The sequence below is a fragment of the Drosophila obscura genome, unplaced genomic scaffold (assembly GCF_018151105.1).
Source record: "Drosophila obscura isolate BZ-5 IFL unplaced genomic scaffold, ASM1815110v1 contig_75, whole genome shotgun sequence".
Classification (NCBI taxonomy): Eukaryota; Metazoa; Arthropoda; class Insecta; order Diptera; family Drosophilidae; genus Drosophila; species Drosophila obscura.
This window is the reverse complement of record NW_024542867.1, coordinates 2,810,364-2,830,774: the sequence shown is the minus strand read 5'-3', so window position 1 is coordinate 2,830,774 and position 20,411 is coordinate 2,810,364. Positions and strand designations below refer to the sequence as shown.

Genomic DNA, 20,411 nt, shown 5'->3' with positions numbered 1-20,411 from the left:
TTGGCTATTGGATGCCATAAAAGAGATGAACGTAAATACATACATACATACATACAGATATACATATGTATGTACGTACATACCTACTCTGACAAAAGGTAAAACGCTCGCGAACAATGCATTGGAGAATCCCGCCCCCACAAACACACATGAAAAGCATTACACACATCACAGTAGAATACCATGCAATCTGTTCTTGAATGAATGTTTGTATTAGTATAAAGTTAGTTAAACGGTATTACAGTTGCCCATGCCTATAAACATTTGCCTGTTCATACATATGTATATGTATGTACATGCATATGTATATACCACACAGCGATTGCTTGCTTTATAGAAAAAAATCAGGCTTGGCGCTCGGCTTGGACTAAAGCGCTCTAAACACCGATTCAAAATCAGTTTACTGTCAACGTCGGCGGCATCAAGACAATACACACAATAATATAAGCCAAGCCAGATTCAAACTACAATAAAACTGGGAAAAGAACAGAAACAAACTAAGGCAGAGTCAATTTGGACACTAAATAAGTGGACATTTGTGGATAGTGCCCGCTCTCAAAGCACATAAGAACGAGTCCGAGATTGATGCTAACGAGTATCAACACGCGAGTGAGCGCCAATTACGGAAACGGGCAACGGAACGGAGAGAATCCAAACGAAACGAGAAGCTTCGAAACGGGATCTGTGATTGGAGATTCGCAATTTTCATATTTTTGTTGTTGTGCGCTAGTCAGTGAGAGTGTCAAGAGCAATAAAACGCGAAACGGAAAGAACAAATAGAAAAGGCAAGCATTATTTCTGCTTTTTTTTCTAAATTTCCCTCCATTACTTTTGTTTTTTGCCTTTAAAGCAGCGATGACCAGGCCGAAGCAGATCGTCTGGCCACTGGCACGAGCCGAACGGCGAGCCGAAGTGGTGGGCAGAGAGAAAGCCCTGAATCTTTTTGTCGTCTGCCTTTGGGCTACACTGGCAGATATTTTTCCACAAATTGAGATTTGAAATGCATTGCATGATTGAAGAAAATCAATCGAGCATGTGACAAATCATATTTTCCGGCAACTTCAATGTTGTGCTAAGCCAAACCAAGATTTGGTTAACCGATATTTATATTTGAAATTTGCCACCAGTGTTCAAGAAATGAGTATTTACCCATTTCAATTTCGATAACATCTAAACAAGATATTTAAGAATAACCATTATCATATGTATGTATGTATGTATGTATGTATGTACATATGTACATGCACACGTGTGCTTTCAATTAGAGATCGCTTTACTGGCCGGCTCAGAGATAGCCCCATTTCGAACACAGCTATGGCTGCTTGCAAGGACTTGGGGCCGAAGTAATTGTATTGTCATTGATTTTCCTGAATTTCTCACTTTTGTGGTCATCGCTGCTTTGCATTTAGCAATTTCGTATCAAATTGTTATTGTTATTGTTATCGACATTGCCCCCCACAGATCGACCGATTATCGAATAAAGCGAGATGCATTAAGCGAGCCAGAAAACTTCCAGAGTTGCGAACGAGTCCGCGTGCGTTTCTGCGCCTGTGTCCGTCAGCGTCCGAGAGTGGGCAAAGTACGTTCCAAACCGCGCCTTCGGTCTTAAATTTCCTGCTTCGCCGCCTTCCGCTCACCAGAGTGATTGTGACGTGCTTTTGGATCATCAGCAACAATTGAGATACATACATAGCTCTCGCTCGCACTGTTTGTCGGTCGTCGCTAGGCCGAGCTGAGTGTGTGCCAAAGGCAAAAGGCGGAATCCAACTATGTAAAAAAAAAACCAAAAGTACAGAAAGGAAAGGAAAGCAAAGGAAAGAAAGGGAAGTGAAGGAAAGCAAAGAAAAGAAAAGAAAAGAAAAGAAAAGAGAAGGAACAATACGAAACGAAAAGAAAAAATCAACACCATTGAAGTGGGAAGTGACAGAGATTGAGATTGAGATTGCGCTTCACATAACGGCGCATCGCAGTTTACGAGTGTCCATCACCACTACAACACCGTGCAGCAATGGAAGACTATTGGGGTCTTAGCAGCACTACGGGTACATACTAATTAGCCAGCTTTCTAAGCCTTACTACACTAAGCCTCTAATCAGAGGAACCAGCGGCAGAGCTCCGCTGCCGGATAAAACCTACCACAATTACCTGAAAGTGCCATCAATTAATTAGCAAATTTATTGAGCTTTATAACTACGACTACGACTACGACCACTGTATAACTATAGTGACTAAAAATGCCATCTAAAATCATTTACCGCTGATGCAAATGCAAATGGGAAATCTTTTGTTTTTTCTTTCTGTTTTGATGTTTTTTTGTGTTGGGGCACCAGCAGTGGCTAAGGAAATTATAAACAAAATCACTTAAGTTCAGATGGAATGCAATAATTTTAATTAAGTGTGCGTGTCCCTGTCGTTTTGCCTGTGAGTGTGTGAGTGTGTGAGTGTGGCTGAATTAGTGACGTCATATGCAAATACATAATTACAATTGTATGTATCCATACATATGTATGTATGCATGTACATATGTACATATGTTACATGCAAACATGTGCTGGAAGCCAAAGATCTAGCCTTTCGGTTTTTTCTGCACATTTCTCTTTGCCTTGATCCCACTCGCGCTCGCGCTCGCACTCGCACTCGCACTCGCACTCGCATACACATGCACTCCCATATGCATGCATGTACATCTGTGCATGGTATTTTGTATTTTGTATGCGTATGCGTATGCGTATGCATGTGTGTGTGTGTTTTTGTGCTTGTGTGCTTATGTGTTTGTGTGTTTGTGTGTGTATGTCGCTGGTCGCGTAAACTAAGGCATATGGATCAATTGTCTAAATTGGCTCATTAAGTGAATCTTAATGACATTTACTATGAACAGCCACAGCGACATCAACAACAACAACAACAACAACAACAAAAACAACAAAAACAACAACAAAAACTACTATTGCCCTGCCTTGGTGTTGTGTTTTTTAATAGTTATTTTCTCTATTTGTGTGGTTTCGTTGGTGAGGGGGGAGGGAGGATGTGGTGTTTGGCATCACCACTCGGCATCGCCAAAGGTTGTTTTTTTTTTTTGGTAGTAGGAGAGCATTTCATTAAAATTTCACAAATTTCAAGAAAAGTTCTTTAACCCTGGATGGTCATCCTCATTTGATGTACGTCTGATGTACACGCAAAAAGTAGTCGTTTTGACGATGTTATTCTTCGTCCACCCATCGAGGGTTAAAAAGGTCTTCAAATGCAAAATATTTCCTTATTTTCTTACTTAAATATTTTGTATTACTAATTTATTACTAAGCATCGTCAACCCATTGCGACAACTTCTATAAATTAATCCATTCAAAACCAGTATGAAATAGGGGTACCAATCCGTAGAGCAGTCGGCTTCCCTATCACACCAAATTGCACGCCAAAGCAAAGTAGACAAAACAAAAGAAAAAAGAACAAACGAAAAATTGTAAACGGATAGGCCAACCGCCATCGAATGCGTCTTTGTGGGCTAGCATTGAAGCGTAAAGACAAAACAAATTGTGGAGCAGAAAAAGCTCACATTTGTGGGACAGATTACTGTCAAACAAAAATAACCAAGCAGAATAGAGCAAATATTGGGACACTAGTTTTCCCTTATTTTTCTGCTCGTAACATTGGTTTGGTGCAGGCAAACGAAAGCCTGCAGCCAGACTCAGGGATGCTATTAAGTAAGACTCACTATCTAAAAATGGGAATCACTCACACAAAAACCGAACACACAGATATATGTATGTACATATGTACATGCATATGTATGTAGGTATGTATGTATGTATGTGCATAAATTTGTAGATATAGATACTTGTGTGGTTCTGTTAGTTGAGTTGTGCCGAGCTCGCACTGAATGTTTCCTTAAACGGTACACAAAAGTCATATTAAAAGGCATTGTCGCCGCGTTGATTCTTCCTTACTTATGTACTGAAATGAACTTACATATGGGCATTCACATGCGACACAAATAAGACACACAATTTGGTCACTCCCTCTGTGTGGGAAGCGAGAAGTGGTGATATTTTTCTATAAAACAATTGTGACGACGGGGCGTATACGTAATACACACTTATGCAGCCGCAGTCGAATTCTATTTAACATATGTATGTATGTATGTATGTATGTACATGTACAGTTAAACTAACTGTCAGTGCACATGGAGATCTGTTAATCAGCTTTGTTGTGCTTGTTATGAGTAAACCATATTTTTGGTCATCACAATCATCCTCCACCTATGTACATACATACGTGACGTCATAGTGACCTATACATATGTACGTACACATATGTATGTGTGAATGTGTATCTTTTGGGAAATCTGAAAAGTTGGAATTCGTGTCAAAATATCTCATATTCGAAATTCTACGTCCGCTTCTTCTCTCTCAAATCGAGTATTTAAATGGTTTGTTTTCCAGATGTTAGCTTGCGTTTTTTTCATATGATCTGACTATGCTACATATGTACATATATCTGGTTTTAAAGAACTTACTTACATATGCTGTATGCGAATAAAATACAAAACACAACAAACTAATTTATTTAGACTTCTTCGGAGTTTTTTGGTTCCAAATTTTTAAAACACGTATTTTTCATTTTTTAAATCTGAATAGACGGTGGGCTTAAGCGCTGCAACGGGACGGAAACGGGTAGCTTAGTCCCTGCCAATTTATTTCTTCATTCTGGCTATAATAATGATTCGATGTGATCCAGATCCGGCATTGCTTTTGATTATGATTTCTCGTATCTTTAAAATTGCGGATGTCACAGATTTTCGACCTTTGTGCGGGCGAAAGGGGGTGGGGAAAATTTTGAAATACATTTTTAACGGTGTGATATCACATGAGTCCGACAACAAAATTTCGTTGCTACAGCTCTTATAGTCTCTGAGAACTAGGCGCCAAACAAGACGTACGGACAGACGGACAGACGGACATACATACAGACAGAGATTGCTATATCGGCTCGGCTATTGAAGCTGATCAAGCTGATATATATGTATACTTCATGGGGTCGGAAACGTTCCCGTCTCTGCGTTGCACACATCCACTTAGACCACAAATCGAATATATGTACATATATGTACATACATACATATGTACTTTAACTCTCCGAGTGCGGGTAAAAAAAGACCGCACCGCCTCTTTTATCACTCCACCGATAAATCTCTTCCCATGAAAGTGGTGTCCTGAGCTCAAAAACAAATTCATTTAATTACACCTTGTAGATTTTGGTAAAATTTTGTTCCTGTTGAAAGAACGGACTCTCACATAAAGATCTTGTTTTTCGATCTTGGTCAATCGGTCTTGGAACGTTTCACAAGCACGGAATTTTCTCTTCTAGCGGTCTAGCGGGGGAAATGAAATAGTAATCAATTGAGCCACACATGTACGAGCCTGTATGGAATAGTCTTCGTTGAACGTCTGCTTCCAAAGAGATATTAAATATGAATACAAGCAGCTCTAAAGTTAAAACAACTCACTTTCCATGAATTCGATAGAGCTGCTACTATTTATGCGTCTCTTACTCAATTGAAGTGAACTTAATTTACTGTGATTGAATTATTCGCCGATTGTTATCCACGATAAATTGGTTACACTATGCAACAGTTAAAACAGTTAAAACAGTTAAACAGTTAAACAGTTAAACAGTTAAAAACGCCCTCGCATCAAGCCAAACTTCTCTGATAGATTTTGGAATCCACTATGTTTAATGAAAAATGTTTTCTTATAGATTGGGTTTTTCAGAGCCCCACATCTATCAGAAGAAGTCGGTTTAGCGCCAAGAAAAAAATGCAGCTTTGTTGCATAGTGTCATCATTAACAGCGGCTCCCCCTCTCCCTCTCCCTCTCCCTCTGCCCCTCCCTGTGTCTGTCCCTGAACACATAATCATTTTTGTTGTAAGAGCTGTAAATGTTTATTAAGTATTATTGCATTATGCGGGTTGATGGTTACAAAATGCATTTGTCTCAATTGACCCAAGACTCCGACTACGTCTTTGTCTCCTTGTGTCCTCTCGCCCTCTTCCTCTTCCCCTTCCCCATCCCCCTCCTCGCCATCACCCTCGCCCTCAACCTCAACCTCGCATGTACATGTATTTGTGTGTGTGTGTGTGTTCGTTCATCTGATCTATCCGACTCCGACTCCGACTCCGACTGAGCGTGTTCATCAATACGATCCGAGTCTGACCCCCCTCTCGCGGTTATGTGGAGGCTTGAAGGGCCCATGGGAATTGATGGGCCCTGCAGAAACGGCCATGACTCAAGTATTGTACATACATATATGGAGAAGTGTCCCGTAGCAAGAGCGCCGGCTAAAGTCGGTGTTAGCCCGTAAACATTGAGACTGCCAATAGCAGATGATTGCCAATAGGCCAAACTTCTGGATCTTAACCCAATCCCTGGACACGGCGTACATACTATTTACTTATATATTTTAATTTTTTAATTTTAATTTCTAGCTTTTTCCCACACATACTACATATGTACATATGTACGTATGTAACTTGAGTATGCTTTACCTTGTTTTAAGGAACTTTGCACTTGTGAGCTAATAGATTCATCGTTCAATTGGCGCTCGTAACTTCGAAGCTTAAGCTTACAGTCTTGACCTCTTAAGCTTAAACTTTAAGCCTAGGACCTTGAGACTTTCAGTTTGTTCAGCTCCGTGAAGGACCCAGCTCTATTACACACCGTTCAATACGTTGGAAATACAAAGGTCGTGTCTCGAGGAGCGTTTAGTGGAAAGCAGCAAGCTTTCCTCTGGAAAGAACATTGAAAATGATTCTATACGAAAAACTGGGTTCGCTCCAGTTCGATTTTTTGCCTAGTGTTATCGGAACGTTTTTGATAGGTGCAAAACTCGATATATGTATGTATGTATGTAACATAAATTGGGTACCACATGGCTTGAGTATCATAAACATTGTGATCCAATCGAATGTTAAGTGCTTGATGTATGTAAAGAAACTATAACTAGTAAAATTCCAAAGAAGTGTCAAAGTTGGTAGAGCTCAATCAGTGATCGGCACAAAGCCAAATGGATTGTACACCTCACGAGACAGGGACGGACCACTGGGCAAAATAAATAAATAAATAAATACATACATACATACATGTATGTATCCGCGTATGTCATCGCCATCGAGCATACCTCAGTGCTACGATCGTATTTCAATGGATCATTCGTGGGCCGAAAACGATCAAAAGATTCAATTGATGTGTGCACTCATCGCAGTCATCGATTAAGCGAAGTCCAATCGATTTTTAAGGGTACAAATCAATGCTTAGCTTTGATCGGGGGCTTCAGCTCATTAAACCGTGAGTTAATCGGTAATCTATGTACGGCGCTAAAGAAAACTCATACCCGTATACTCGTACCAAATTGAATTTTCGAAAACAATTCGTTTCATTGGATGAGCCACACAATGGTGTTCCATATGCTGGACTGATTGTCTGGGTCCAGCTTCCTAATTAGTGAGTATGTGCATACATTCATACATACGTCTATAGTCTGTAGTCTATAGTCTATAGGCTAGAGTCTGGAGTCTAGAGTCTAGACTGTAGACAGTAGACCCACCGTCGACTCTAGGTCTATGACTCTATCAACATATGCCGCGCCATCGATTTTTATTATTTGTGCTGCCGCCGGACAGCTTTTTTTATTGTTTTAATTTATCCGACCAAGTCGGCTTTGCCTCTTGTTCTCGGCACGGGCTCGTACTGGCTCTGGGAGTGGGGCTCGTCTCAGGTGGCGCTGATCGGCTGCCTCGGCTGATTCGGCTGCCTCGGCACTGTGTCCATTGGTCTGTGGCCTTGGTCTCAGTTTCGTTTTCGGTTTCGGTCTCGGTCTCGGTCTCGGTTCCAGCCTGAGACTTCGTTTTGTTGTTTAGCAATTCAATTTGATAACATCAAAGGCGTATGCGTATTTATCGCTTCCGTTGCAAATTAGTCGCCTCCGATGATCACTGACTAGTACCAGTTGGCTAGTACACTGTACATTCGTCGCATATTTGATCGATGATCAAGTACGAGTACGAGTACGAGTACGAGTACTGGGCAACATCGGAGATCGAGACATAGGCACAGCAATAATAAGTAAGCGGGGGAAAATGTTTCTGCTTCTGCTTCTGCATCTGCTTAAGTTTCAGTTTCAGCTTCAGCTCCAGCTACTGTATCTGTATCTGTTACTGCTACTGCTACTGTGACTGTTACTGTTTCGGTGTCGGTGTCGGATTCGGTTTCGTTTTCGGTTTCAGCTTCTGTTTTGTCGACTCCTCGGCTGGGGCCCGGGGTCTGGGGTCTGGGAATAGGAATGGGACTCTGGCCCGGCCAGTCTTGTGGTCGTTCTTGCAGCAGTGCTGGTTCAGTTCATTACTGGCGCTTGACTCTGACACAAAAAGAAAGCCGCATAACGGGAGCGACGCATTCGGCAATTTCGGAGCCTCTTCCCCCCAGTTGATTGTTCTTTATTGAGTTATTTTCGTGTGTTTTTTTTCTGTGAATTGTTGCTGCTGCGCGGCGCCCCAACAACATGAAATGTACGCAATACAAATTCGATCTGCCCAGATTATTCAGCATAAATATCAAAAAGAAACTGCTGCTCACGCACCATCACCATCACCATCACCATCAGCATTAGCATCAGCATCAGCGGAACAGACGATTGACAAGTCTCAGTCATACTCGGCAAACCTTTCCCCGTTTCACCATTCGCTCCACAAAGCAAAAGCCTTCAAACTCGCGCGAAGTGGAAAGCCCCAAATTAAATAAAATCGAATTTCACCCACACCTGACACCCTTGAGGAAGAAGGAATAATTTGGTTCTCTTGCCGTTGACCGCCACTTCAGGGACTATCGGAATCTATCTAAAAGTGGCGCTAGTTGCATGGCTTGTCATAGGTCATAGGTCACAGGTCATAGGAATTGAGATATGTATACCAAACAGCGGAAGGAAGTCTTTGATGCAAAGAGTTTGCCATAAGAATGAACCTATGTATTATTGCCACTCAAGACCCAAAAGTAGGCAATAAAAAAGGATTTGAATTCGCGGCTAAGGACCAACCAACCAACCAACCAACCAACCAACTTATTAACTAATTAACCAATTAAACAATTAACCAACTAACCAACTAACCAACGACTAACCAATGCGCATGCCCGACCTCTATATGGATTGATTAGGATAAGCGTGCTTCCCGAATCGTTGCAGATATAAATTGCACTCAGCCCGCCATTGATGACTTCCCCAGAGACCTGTTCTCGGAGGCGCAAAGACAGTCCGGTGCTGTTGTACTTCATGTTATAGCCAGTTTATATTTATTTGTAGCCTTAGCAGTAGTGTGTGATGAGTACTTTGTTCCAGCAGTTGAGAAAATATGTGCAGGTGAGTGCAGTGCGTTCCCTCAGGCACTCAGGCCTTGACCCGACCCAAACCGAACTCCATCTAGCACTCAACATGTCCAACGATGTGGCGGGGGCCACGTTCATGGCCGCGGCCACTTCCGCTCCGGAGCTGTTCGTCAACGTGATAGGCACTTTCATCACGGAGGGCGACATCGGAGTGGGCACCATCGTGGGATCGGCAGTCTTCAACATCCTAGCCGTGGCCGCCTGCTGCGGTATCGGAGCCGGCATGGCAAGTATTCCCAACAACAACTACAACACCAACAAAACAACAAAACCACAATCTATTGGCCAGTCCAACTGATCGCTTTGCTTGCAGACCATACCGCTGGACTGGTGGCCGCTGACCCGAGACAGCATCGCATACGGCGTCACCGTGGCCATCCTCATCTGCGTGATGCACGACGAGCGCGTCGAGTGGTACGAGGCCCTCATTCTAGTATCGCTCTACGCCGTCTACCTGGCGGTCATGTATTTCGACAAGACGTTCCAAAAGTGTGCCAAAGGTGGGTACCCACCTTTCCCCTTTAACATCCTCTAATTCAGTTCCAAGATATCTACATATAATCAAAGGGTTAGCTTAGCTTAGCTTAGCTTAGCTTAGGTTGGGTTGGGTTGGGTTGGGTTAGGGGGAGGGATGGGGGATGTTCATTGATTGTTTAACTGATCCTGCTGGAGTGTACGAAGGAGTGAAATGGCTGGGTTGAGGGGAACTTTTGTTCATATATTTGACTGAGTTTGACTGACTATAAAACGAAATGAATCAGCGATTTTGGTTCTGCTTATGAAGATATGCATACACTGATAGAAAAAAGGCATAGTAAAAATAACTACAATCATATTTGAATTTAAAATGCCATTTTTAAATACAAACATAGTAAAATTTAATAGAATTCACTTTGATTCAAATATAAATGTATTAAAAATGCTTTTTTAATACGGTCATATTTAATCTAAATACAAAACACTTCAAAATAACTATAATATATTAAATTTGTAGTTTAATATGTTTCATATTTAAATTGAATATTATTATGACTTGATTTCAAAATTTTTCTTTTAAAATCCAAAGGAAAAACTTTTTATTTTAAATATTCCATATTAAATGAAATCAAATATTTTTTGTATTTATTTTAACTATGTTTATATTATTTTTGTATGTCCCTCGAATTCCCAACTAGTTCCAGCTGCTGCTGCCTTGAATGCACAGTAAAAATATCTTAGCGCAGGGTCATAATCACAACCAATGTTGAAAACTTTAACCAATTCACACCATGAGGACTTGAATACATTTCATTTTGCGTACGCAAAATAATAACCAATTAGTTAAAAATGAATATAAATATAAATATGAAACATATTAGATTTAAATATTAAACATATTAAATTTAAATATGAAGCATATTAACATTAAATAGGAAACATATTAAATATGAAACATATTAAATTTAAATATGAAACATATTTAATTTAAATATGAAACATATTAAATTTAAATATTCTATATCAAAATTTAAGTGAAAAATATTCAATTTTAATACAACCACTCTTGGATGAAAATCAATGGCATAAATATTAAAATCTAAGTGAAAATATTAAAATTTCAGGGCTTTTTTCTATCGGTGTAGATATGTATGTACATACAGACATAAGTCAGACGATTTTCAATACACACATACATATGTATGTACACATGTAACTATATGTTTATAGTGGGGGGTTGGTTTGCACTCTTCCAACCATTGCATTTATTTGGTCTAACAAAAGTAAAGGCGATAAAGTAAAGGGTCCTCTGTCCCGTCCCGAGTCCCGAGTCCCGTGTTCTGGGGAATTATCTTTTGTTGAGAGATAAGTCTAGAGATCATCTCTCCCCATCGAATCAACCCGAAAAGACCGATTGTTGGGCCAACAAGTTCCATACTGCCATACTGCACAGCGACCAATGGGCGACGACCCTGGATAGGTGAATCTAGGATAGACCAGCCCCAGCACCAGCCCCAGCCCCAGCCCCAGCCCCAATACTAGACCACTCCATCCACAGAAACACTGCCCGATTGGGAAACAAAGACATACAAGTACACACCTACCTAGCTACATACAAACAAGTACAAACCTCTAACACACAGGTGGCGTAAAGCAGGCGCGCACGCGCAGCCGGTCCTCCAACTGCAGCATCCACACAAAGAACAGCAATGAGAAGGAACCAGGTACACCATAGATCTACCACACTACCACACCCAGCACGCAGCACCCAGCACCCAGCACCCTCTCGACACCACCTTGTCCATTCCAACCCCACTCTCAGCTTGTGATAATGGCCTAAGCTTGTTTCTAATGTCCAATAACACCTCTCTGATTGCACCCCTCGCAGACCTCGTGGAGAACCGCATCTGCCAGAATATGGCCAGCATCCAGCTGAACGGGGGCTTGAACAATGACCAGGCCAAGACCTCAACGGGAACCATAGCCATTACCACAACCACAACCACGATCACATCAGCACCTGGAGTCGCAACCACAACAGGCGGTGGCGGTGGCGGTGGCGGTGGAGGAGGAGGAGGAGCAGGTAACGCCCAAGGTGGGGTCATAACTGACATGGCACCCCTGGATAATGCCGAGTCCGAAGCGCAGCCAGTGGTAGCTCCTCCTGAGCAGCAGCAGGAGGAGGGCTACTCCCTGCTGACATATCCGAAGGACAAGAGCTGCTTTGCTCAGTTCACCTGGCTCATCATTTGGCCCATACATCTGCTCTTCCGAATCGCCATTCCCGACTGCAAAAAGGCCAAGAACAACAAGATCTTCCCGCTGACCTTCATCATGTGCATTGTATGGATTGGATCCCTTTCCTACGTGGTGGCGTGGATGATCACCATAATTGGTAAGCTTGGCAAATACAATTTTGCCTCTCAGCGGGAATTTTGAGGGCAATATTATTGCCCGAATTTCAGTAGCCCATTTTTCTTCACATTCCACATATTCCATATTGCGGAATTTTGTTTTGTTTTTGGGGATATCGAAAAATTAATGATACCTACTTATCCCGGTCCAGTCCCAGTTCCTGGCCCAGTTCCTGGCCCAATGTAATTCATTTGTTAATTAATCTTTCTTTATTCTTTTGGTGAAATAACCCCCCAATAGCCATCCAAAACCGTTGGCCACCTCCGATACTTTATCCGAAATTGACCAATGATTTCTGACTTCTTTTTGCACAATTTGTTGGTATCTGTAATCTGTAATCTGAAAAATGCCTCTCCCGTTTGCTTCCACAGGCGACACACTTAAGATACCTGATTCGGTGATGGGGATCACGTTCCTAGCAGCGGGCACCAGCGTGCCAGAGGCCGTGTCCAGTGTGATTGTTGCCAAACGCGGTGAGTGTTCAACTGTTCGGGTTCAGTGTGCTATGCTGGATGATATTGTTGGTATTGTTGTTTGCTAAATGAGGGCTGTGAATTGCATTGCAGGTCACGGATCAATGGGTATTTGCAACTCGATTGGATCCAACACCTTCGATATTCTTCTGTGCCTGGGCGTGCCCTGGCTGATCAAGGCAGTTTTCTTTCCTATTCAGCCGGGCCAGAACTATGTGGCCATCAACTCGGCCGGACTGGAGTACTCGGCGATCACACTGCTGTCCACACTATTTCTGCTCTACTTGACATTCTCCACGAATAAATTCAAGCTGGACAAGAAGGTGGGCACCGCGTGCCTAGTCATGTATTTGGTCTTTATGGTCTTTGCCTCACTCATCGAACTAAATGTGTTCTTCCGCGTCAATCTACCCACCTGCGGACGGTCATGATCTTGCACAGATGGATGGATGGATGGATGGATGGATGGATGGATGGGTGGGTGTATGGGTGTATGGAAGCCTGGAAGCATGGAAGCATGGAAGCATGGATGAATGGATAGATGGACCCTTCACCGCATACTGATGCTGATTGTAGTTCTGGCCCTGCTTCAGGTTCAGGTTCAACTTCTGCATCTAATTCGGATTTGGATTCGAATTCTGAATTCTGATTCTGATACTAATTCTGGGAACTGGCTGGAATCAACTACATATGAGTGCAGTCGTTTAATTAATTAATATGTATTTTCTGTTCTATTCTATCTACCTTGATAGTTGGTTATACGTTATACGTTATACGTTATGCTGTTATTGTAATAATACTTTTTTTTTATTATTATTATTATAAAAGTAGACTCTTTCACGACATTCGGTCGCAGTCGCAGTCGCAGTTGCAGCGCAGTCGCAGTTGCAGTCGCAGGGATCAAGTGAGCAAAAAGGCAATGAAAATCAAATGAAAAAGAAAAAGACAAGAGATGAGAGTTGAGAGATGAGAGAAACAACCCAACCAAAAAACCCAACAAATTCAATAATGTATTTTTATGATTAATATATGAGATTTAACAAAGAAACTCTACAATTTGGATTTTATTCACCCCCAGAATATATACGTAATACATATGTATATGCACATACCTACGTAATTAAATTAAGGCACAATCGCATTACTTTGGATAACTCTATCCAACTCTATCTATCTATCCAGCGAACCCAGCGGGAAATCCCTTGCTCACGTAAGCGCTTACGTGATGCTTACTTGGATGTTGTAGGTGCTTCCTTGCCTGTGTAAACTCCCATTGCATCGTGGCTTTCCTTTGGTATGGGCCTATGGGCATATGGGCATGTGGGCCTATGGGCATGGCCGCTTTTCCTAGCAGGCACATCCCCGAGGCTGCTTATTGTGAACAAAATTAATCCCTCACAAGTCAGCTGCCCGTTTTAATATAAGTAAGCGCTTGTGTGTGTGTGTGTGTCGCTGTTTCAATTGCTTATATTATTGATTACATATCTGAAATTGATTACATCGTCGAAAAATATAGCTGAAAAATAGGTTCTCTAGGGGCAAAAATTAAAAAAAAAACGAGAAGGAACGTGTGAGTCGTTTCTGGGGACACGACTCTACTTATACCCGTACTCAGTCAGTATATACATACACTTTTGAGCTTATGATTTTTTAGAATTTTAGAAAAAAAAAAAAAAATTTTACATTTTACATTTTTTTGCTACATTTGTTATCTACATCTCATCTACAATGTCTATTCTACATCTAACATGTAGATTGTACATGTACCATTTAGATTCTACATCTTCTCCGCTAGGGGTTGCTCGCGCACTGAACGCGGCAGCGTGTGCGAGCGAGAAGGAAAATGAGTTGCGTTGTCTGGGTCGGGAGGGGGAGGGGAAGCAACTGAAAATTAATTTCTTCATTCTGGCTATAATTATGATCCGATCTGATTCAGATTCGGCAGTCTGGTAGATATGGTCATTCTCTACGATACTGCGTTTTTAGTTTTATCGTATCTTTAAAACTGTGCCTGCCACAGATTTTCGTCCTTTATGGTGGCGGAAGGGGGCGGGGCGAAATTTTGAAATACACTTTTAGCAGTGTGATATCACATGAGTCTGGAAACCAAATTTGGTTTCTCTAGCTCTTATAGTCTCTGAGATCCAGGCGCTCATCAAGACGGACGGACGGACAGACGGACGGCGACGGACAGACAGACATGGCTATATAGACTCGGCTATTGATGCTGATCAAGAATATATACTTTATGGGGTCGGAAACGTTTCGTTTTCTGCGTTGCCACAACCTTTACCACAAAACAAATATAACCCTTAACTCTTTTTAGTACGGGTAACACCCCCCTCTTCTTTTTGTCGTGGCGGGGGGGAGGGCACATCCCACTCTCTACCCCGTACTCCAGCTTGTCATGTCCATTTTGCTGTAACAAATTCAGAAATAGCCAATTTATAGTTATTTTTTAAGAGTTGCGAAATAGGGCCCTGTTAATATTGGAACTATTATTTTTGTTAGCGCTACCGCAGGTACATATGTATATGTATATCCCAAACGAAGTTGAGTGCCGCAGGCGACCGGGCTGCCAAATTATCCGGATAGTCATAACCATTATTCAAGTGGATATGGATATGGATGTAATGTTGTTATATATTTATGTATGTACTTGTATGCACATACGTATTTTTCGCTTGCCATGTCCACGTCGATATTCATCAGGCTCTCGGCCTTCATTATGGGAAATGTCATTATTCCAGAAAAATCTGGTTCGGTCACCAACTGGTCGAGGATGGCTAGACTTTCGCTTTGATTGCATTGGATCCGTCTGAAATCCATCTGAACTTGCATCCTGCTTCTCCTCTGTTTTCTCATTTGTGGGTTTTTCGTCGGATACAAATTCTGTGGGGGATGCCCCAAACATTATGGCCTTTGGCAGTACGTTAGTTCCTGATGGAACAGCTGGGCATACTTATTGTACTTATTGCCTTTGATGCATATGACTTAGCTCTATAAATTTTCAAAAATCCAAACAAAAAGTAAATCACAGAACAGCACAGCCCGTCGACCACACAACGAAATTAAACGTGCCTCTTTTTCTTTGCACATTTGGGCACATATTTAGTGTGATTGCATGACACCACACCATGACCTTGGAGTCCCCTCAGTCGCCGACAGTATTAACGAGCAAGCCACAACGTCCCCGCAAGAAGATTGGTGAATGTCCTTGACCCTTAGCAAAAGTCGCTAATCAACAGTAAGAGTAAGAGTAAGAGTAAGAGTACGTTAAGTAATCGTACTTTATTGCCTGTGATAATTATAATTATTCACCATGCTCTCCGAGAGAGAGGCACTTGGCTGGAAAGTCAAATGCTGCTGTGCTTACAATTTAAATCAAAAAAACTCACAGAACTCACAGAACTGAATAGCTCACCTTTGTGAGTTCTAAATCGAAAGGTTATTGGAGTTGGAGTAGGCCTTGAGACCACATTTTCCTGGCTAGGGGCTAGGGGCTAGATTATTTGTTTTTTCTCAGTCAGTAGCGATCCGGCTTGTGTGAAGTTCATTTGGTTTTCGTGTAAAAATTCGTTTTGTCGTGTTTATTTATTTGATTATTTGATTATTTTTTCATTTTTTTTTTTCGTGGGCATTATGTTTTTCGGTGGAGATTCGGACTTTCAGAGGTTGCTCAGGGAGAGCGGATTTGGTAGGCGGGAGTGAGAGCTCAATTGAAATCTACTGATTTACTCTGCATCCATAGACAGCAGTGATCTGCGCGGTGAAGCCAGCACAAACTGCACTCATCCCGCTATCCTGGAGTTTCCCAACCTCATGCGAAGGAAGAGCATTGCGTCGGCGATAGCGTGCTTCCTGATCTGCTTGTATTTGTTCATCCTCCTGGCAATTGTGTGTGACGACTATCTCGTGCCCTCGATGGAGCGGCTGTGCTACAGTAAGACACAATTTTAATTCTTTTTCCTATTTTTCCTATTTTTCCTGCCTATTGAACCTGCTCTCGTAAGTTCAAAGCCCACTGAACGTGTGAAATCGCAGTGTGCCCTGACACATCGCTCGGCACTGCTTATCCCAGTCTGTCATCTGGCCAAAAGTCAGATTAGTGTCACTGCGGGTTGAATTTAAATGTTAATTTTAATTTTAATTTTAATTTGTAGCTCTTCGCTTGACCTACGATGTGGCTGGTGCAACTTTCCTGGCAGCGGCCACCTCGGCCCCAGAGCTTTTCGTTGCCTTTGTCGGCACTTTTATCACAAAGGGCGACATTGGGGTGGGCACCATCGTGGGATCTTCGGTGTTCAATGTACTGGGCATTGCTACCGTCTGCGGAATCTTCACAGGCGTGGTACGTATCATTTAGCTCTGACGTCGTGCATCCGGCATCCGGCATCCGGCGTCCGGCGTCCGGTCAGATCCTCATCCTCACATTTGTACTTTTACTTTGCTTGCAGACGGCTAAACTGGATTGGTGGCCCATTACGAGGGATACCCTGTGGTACTTGGTCTCCATCACACTCCTTTTCCTTGTGCTCCTTGACTCGAAAGTGCAATGGTGGGAGGCGACCATCATGCTCAGCTTATACTTCGTCTACCTGATCACTCTTATCTTCGATCGGAAGTTGCAGAAAATGTGTCGATGTGAGAATAGAAATCGGAAGCTGCGCTGCTGCGGACAGGGAGCACTTTCAACGATCTTTGAATGATGATTTAAATTGCTCGTTTATCTATTTTGCAGCGCTGGAAGGCGAGCGGGAGCTGATGGACGAGGACCCAATGCTGCGGGAGGAGGAGCCACTCATGACATTCCGCCAGCACGTGTGCAGCAAGCCAGAGAAGGGAGCTCCCTGCATCGAAGTCACCTGGTGGGTGATCAAGTATCCGGCCATTTTTATACTGGCCATTACCACGCCTAGTGTGCGGACCATATTCTTTTTCACGATGTTCATGGCCGTGCTATGGATCTCCGGGATATCGTATCTTCTCGCCTGGTTCCTCACCGTGGTCGGCTATAACATTGGCATACCAGACTCGATTATGGGCCTGACCGTCCTGGCCGTCGGCACTAGTGTGCCCGAGGTGGTGTCCTCCTACATCGTGACCCGGAAGGGTAAGTCTTGTGTAAATTCTTCACCTTCATCACCTTACATCCCAATCGGCCCTCCTCCATCCTCCATCCTCCATATGCTCGGACGACTCTAGGGTACGGCTCAATGGCCATGTGCAATGCGATCGGCTCGAACACTTTCGACATATTCATCTGCCTGGGACTGCCCTGGTTGCTCAAAGCTATCATAGAAAGCACCTTCGTTCTGATCCACTCTGAGGGCATCACCATCACAGTGGCCATGCTGGTCGCCACGATTGTTTTGCTGTACGCGTGCTTCCTGCTGACCAAGTTCACACTGGGCAAGACAGTGGGCTGGATGAGCCTCATCACATATGTCCTGTTTCTCACCTGCGCCATTGCCATCGAGATAGTGGGCGAAAATCTGAACCACTGCGACCTCGAAAACGATGCCTACACAGATCTTCTGCACAAGAATTTTTGATCTCGTTTTGATCTAATTTTGATCTCGTTTTGATCCTTTCGCACCCCAAAATTCTCCAAGCAAATTCTCAATACTAGCCGCTAGGCTCCCCTGGGATCCTTTTCTCCTTGGCTTGGCGGCTTCTGCAAGCAAGATAATGCAAGATACATTTCCAATACAAATTCATCCGTAGTCTAGAGTAAAGTCATAAAGCGAGCACAGCACAGTGTATTTTATTAGGGCGGCCTGGTCTGTCCATCATCGATAGCCACCACTCGAAAGACTTATCAGCATGGCATGCCGTTCGCTTCTTCTGGTCTGGTCGGGTCTGGTCTGGCCTGGCCTGGCCTGGTCGTAAGTACAAAACATTTACCAGATAACCATCGTAATTATAATCGAGCCAGCTGCGCTCCCTGCACGAGCATTGGCGGAAGATGATCTAGAGGTAGAGGTAGAGATGACTGGTCTGGGCCCATGCTCGTCCATCTTCTCTTTCTGTCTCCTCGAGACATCGAGACATCGAGACATCGAGATTTCCCTCAAAGAGCAAGGAAAAAGAGGAATCGATTTGCTGGCTGTGAACTGGAGGGAACTTTGGCGCTAACGGAAGACAGCGAAAAGTGTTGGCAGAGAAAGAAAGCAGCCAAGACAAGTGGGCCACATATGTACATACATATGCATATGTACATATGTACATATACATACGCTGCATACTGTACAGTGTACACCAATCTCCAATCAAGAATGGTGACGTCAATCAGCGGTGCTATGACATCAAGGAACCATCGAATGAAGATACTTGAATTTCACTTTGTGATTGATAATTGATAATTCACATCTGTATTTATGTGTGCACATATGTACATATGTATGTATGTACGTACAGAGCCTCGAGTAATTTATAGTTACTATTGTTGATACGATTCGGTTTTTGTATTCTCTTCGAGCGTCCGAAATTGTGTCTGAATGCCTAGCCGAGATAGCTAGACATTATATCTGTATGTACATATATACCTATTTATATGTACATATGTATGTATATTAGTGTCTTCCAGTAAAACGGTGCATATACACTATACCCTAAACCCTAAACCCTAAACCCTATAGATAGTGTAGGGATAGAGATATAGATATAGATCAGGCTCAAGGGTTCCCATTACTTGCTGACTCCCAAATATTTTTGGGACTAAAACTACCAGCAAGTGTAAGCGCTTACGAGCGCACGGGCTAGATGCGGTTCCATCCGATTCGGGGAATGCATGGGATGCATATCAAGCGGCGAGCCCTTGCCTTCAGAATATCCCCAGCAAAGCATCCCCGACCAATCGCTCCCATTATCGGAGCGTGCAGCACCCGCGACAAGAATCGGAAACGGATGTGGATGTGGGTGCGGGTGCGGCCCCAGCCCCAGCCCCAGCCCCAGCCAAACCGCCACTGGAGCTGAAGTGTGCCCAAATCTTGATCAAACTCTCGCTTACCATGTCCAGAGTTTGATTGAGTTGGTTCGCTTGTTTGCGAACTGATAGCCGTGCCCACTTGACTTTCCTCGTTATACTCTCGCTTACCTCATGTAGCACTTGAGCGGTGGCGCGGCTGACGTGACCAACTGCCCTGTTCGCGACACCGTATGCTGTGCTCCCTTTGCCCCGGCACGACCGCGCGCCCCGCGCCGGGGGTCGGTGTTTATTGCTGCTTACTATACATTCTGTTTACATTTTCATCAGTTTTCATACATCTTCATTATACATCTTCATTATACATCTCCGACATGTACAATATTTGCCAAAAAGGAGCAATCAATAAATTGAAATCAGCCCTGATCAAATGAAGTCATATACTTATATATATATACATATACACATACAGACATACACATGTAAATACACTGGTCGGCATAGGCACTTTACTTTGATGTAACCTTTTCCTGACTATTGAAGCTTAGCTTAGCTAAGTACCGTGAATTACCGGTGAGGCTATGTTTAGCTCTATGCATGCCAAGGGGTAAAAGCTGACTAAAGGGCGCTCAAGGCATGGGTAGAGCGGCTCAGTTGAGAAACTGCATCAGAAACGCACTCAACACA

General features: G+C 43.0%; 2 protein-coding genes across 5 annotated transcripts; both read left to right on the top strand.

Annotated features, from left to right (window-relative positions):
- The first annotated feature begins 1,821 nt into the window (after positions 1-1,821).
- LOC111072303 (sodium/potassium/calcium exchanger 3) lies at positions 1,822-13,295 on the top strand. Of its 4 annotated transcripts, none has more exons than XM_041595728.1 (8): positions 1,822-2,042; positions 9,232-9,405; positions 9,470-9,657; positions 9,745-9,931; positions 11,552-11,632; positions 11,797-12,303; positions 12,695-12,796; positions 12,890-13,293. In XM_041595728.1, the coding sequence occupies exons 1-8, from the start codon at positions 2,009-2,011 to the stop codon at positions 13,225-13,227; spliced, it is 1,611 nt and encodes a 536-aa protein (XP_041451662.1). In that variant the 5' UTR covers positions 1,822-2,008; the 3' UTR covers positions 13,228-13,293. The 4 variants fall into 4 exon arrangements, with proteins under 4 accessions (XP_041451662.1, XP_041451665.1, XP_041451666.1 ...); XM_041595729.1 differs by lacking the exon at positions 1,822-2,042 and adding an exon at positions 8,381-8,560 and having other exon boundaries at positions 12,890-13,294; XM_041595731.1 differs by lacking the exon at positions 11,552-11,632 and having other exon boundaries at positions 12,890-13,294.
- Positions 13,296-16,331: 3,036 nt separating this feature from the next.
- LOC111072297 (sodium/potassium/calcium exchanger 3) lies at positions 16,332-18,547 on the top strand. The gene is made up of 6 exons (XM_022364058.2): positions 16,332-16,493; positions 16,548-16,739; positions 16,960-17,147; positions 17,254-17,440; positions 17,538-17,909; positions 18,002-18,547. The coding sequence occupies exons 1-6, from the start codon at positions 16,439-16,441 to the stop codon at positions 18,349-18,351; spliced, it is 1,344 nt and encodes a 447-aa protein (XP_022219750.1). The 5' UTR covers positions 16,332-16,438; the 3' UTR covers positions 18,352-18,547.
- Positions 18,548-20,411: the final 1,864 nt, after the last annotated feature.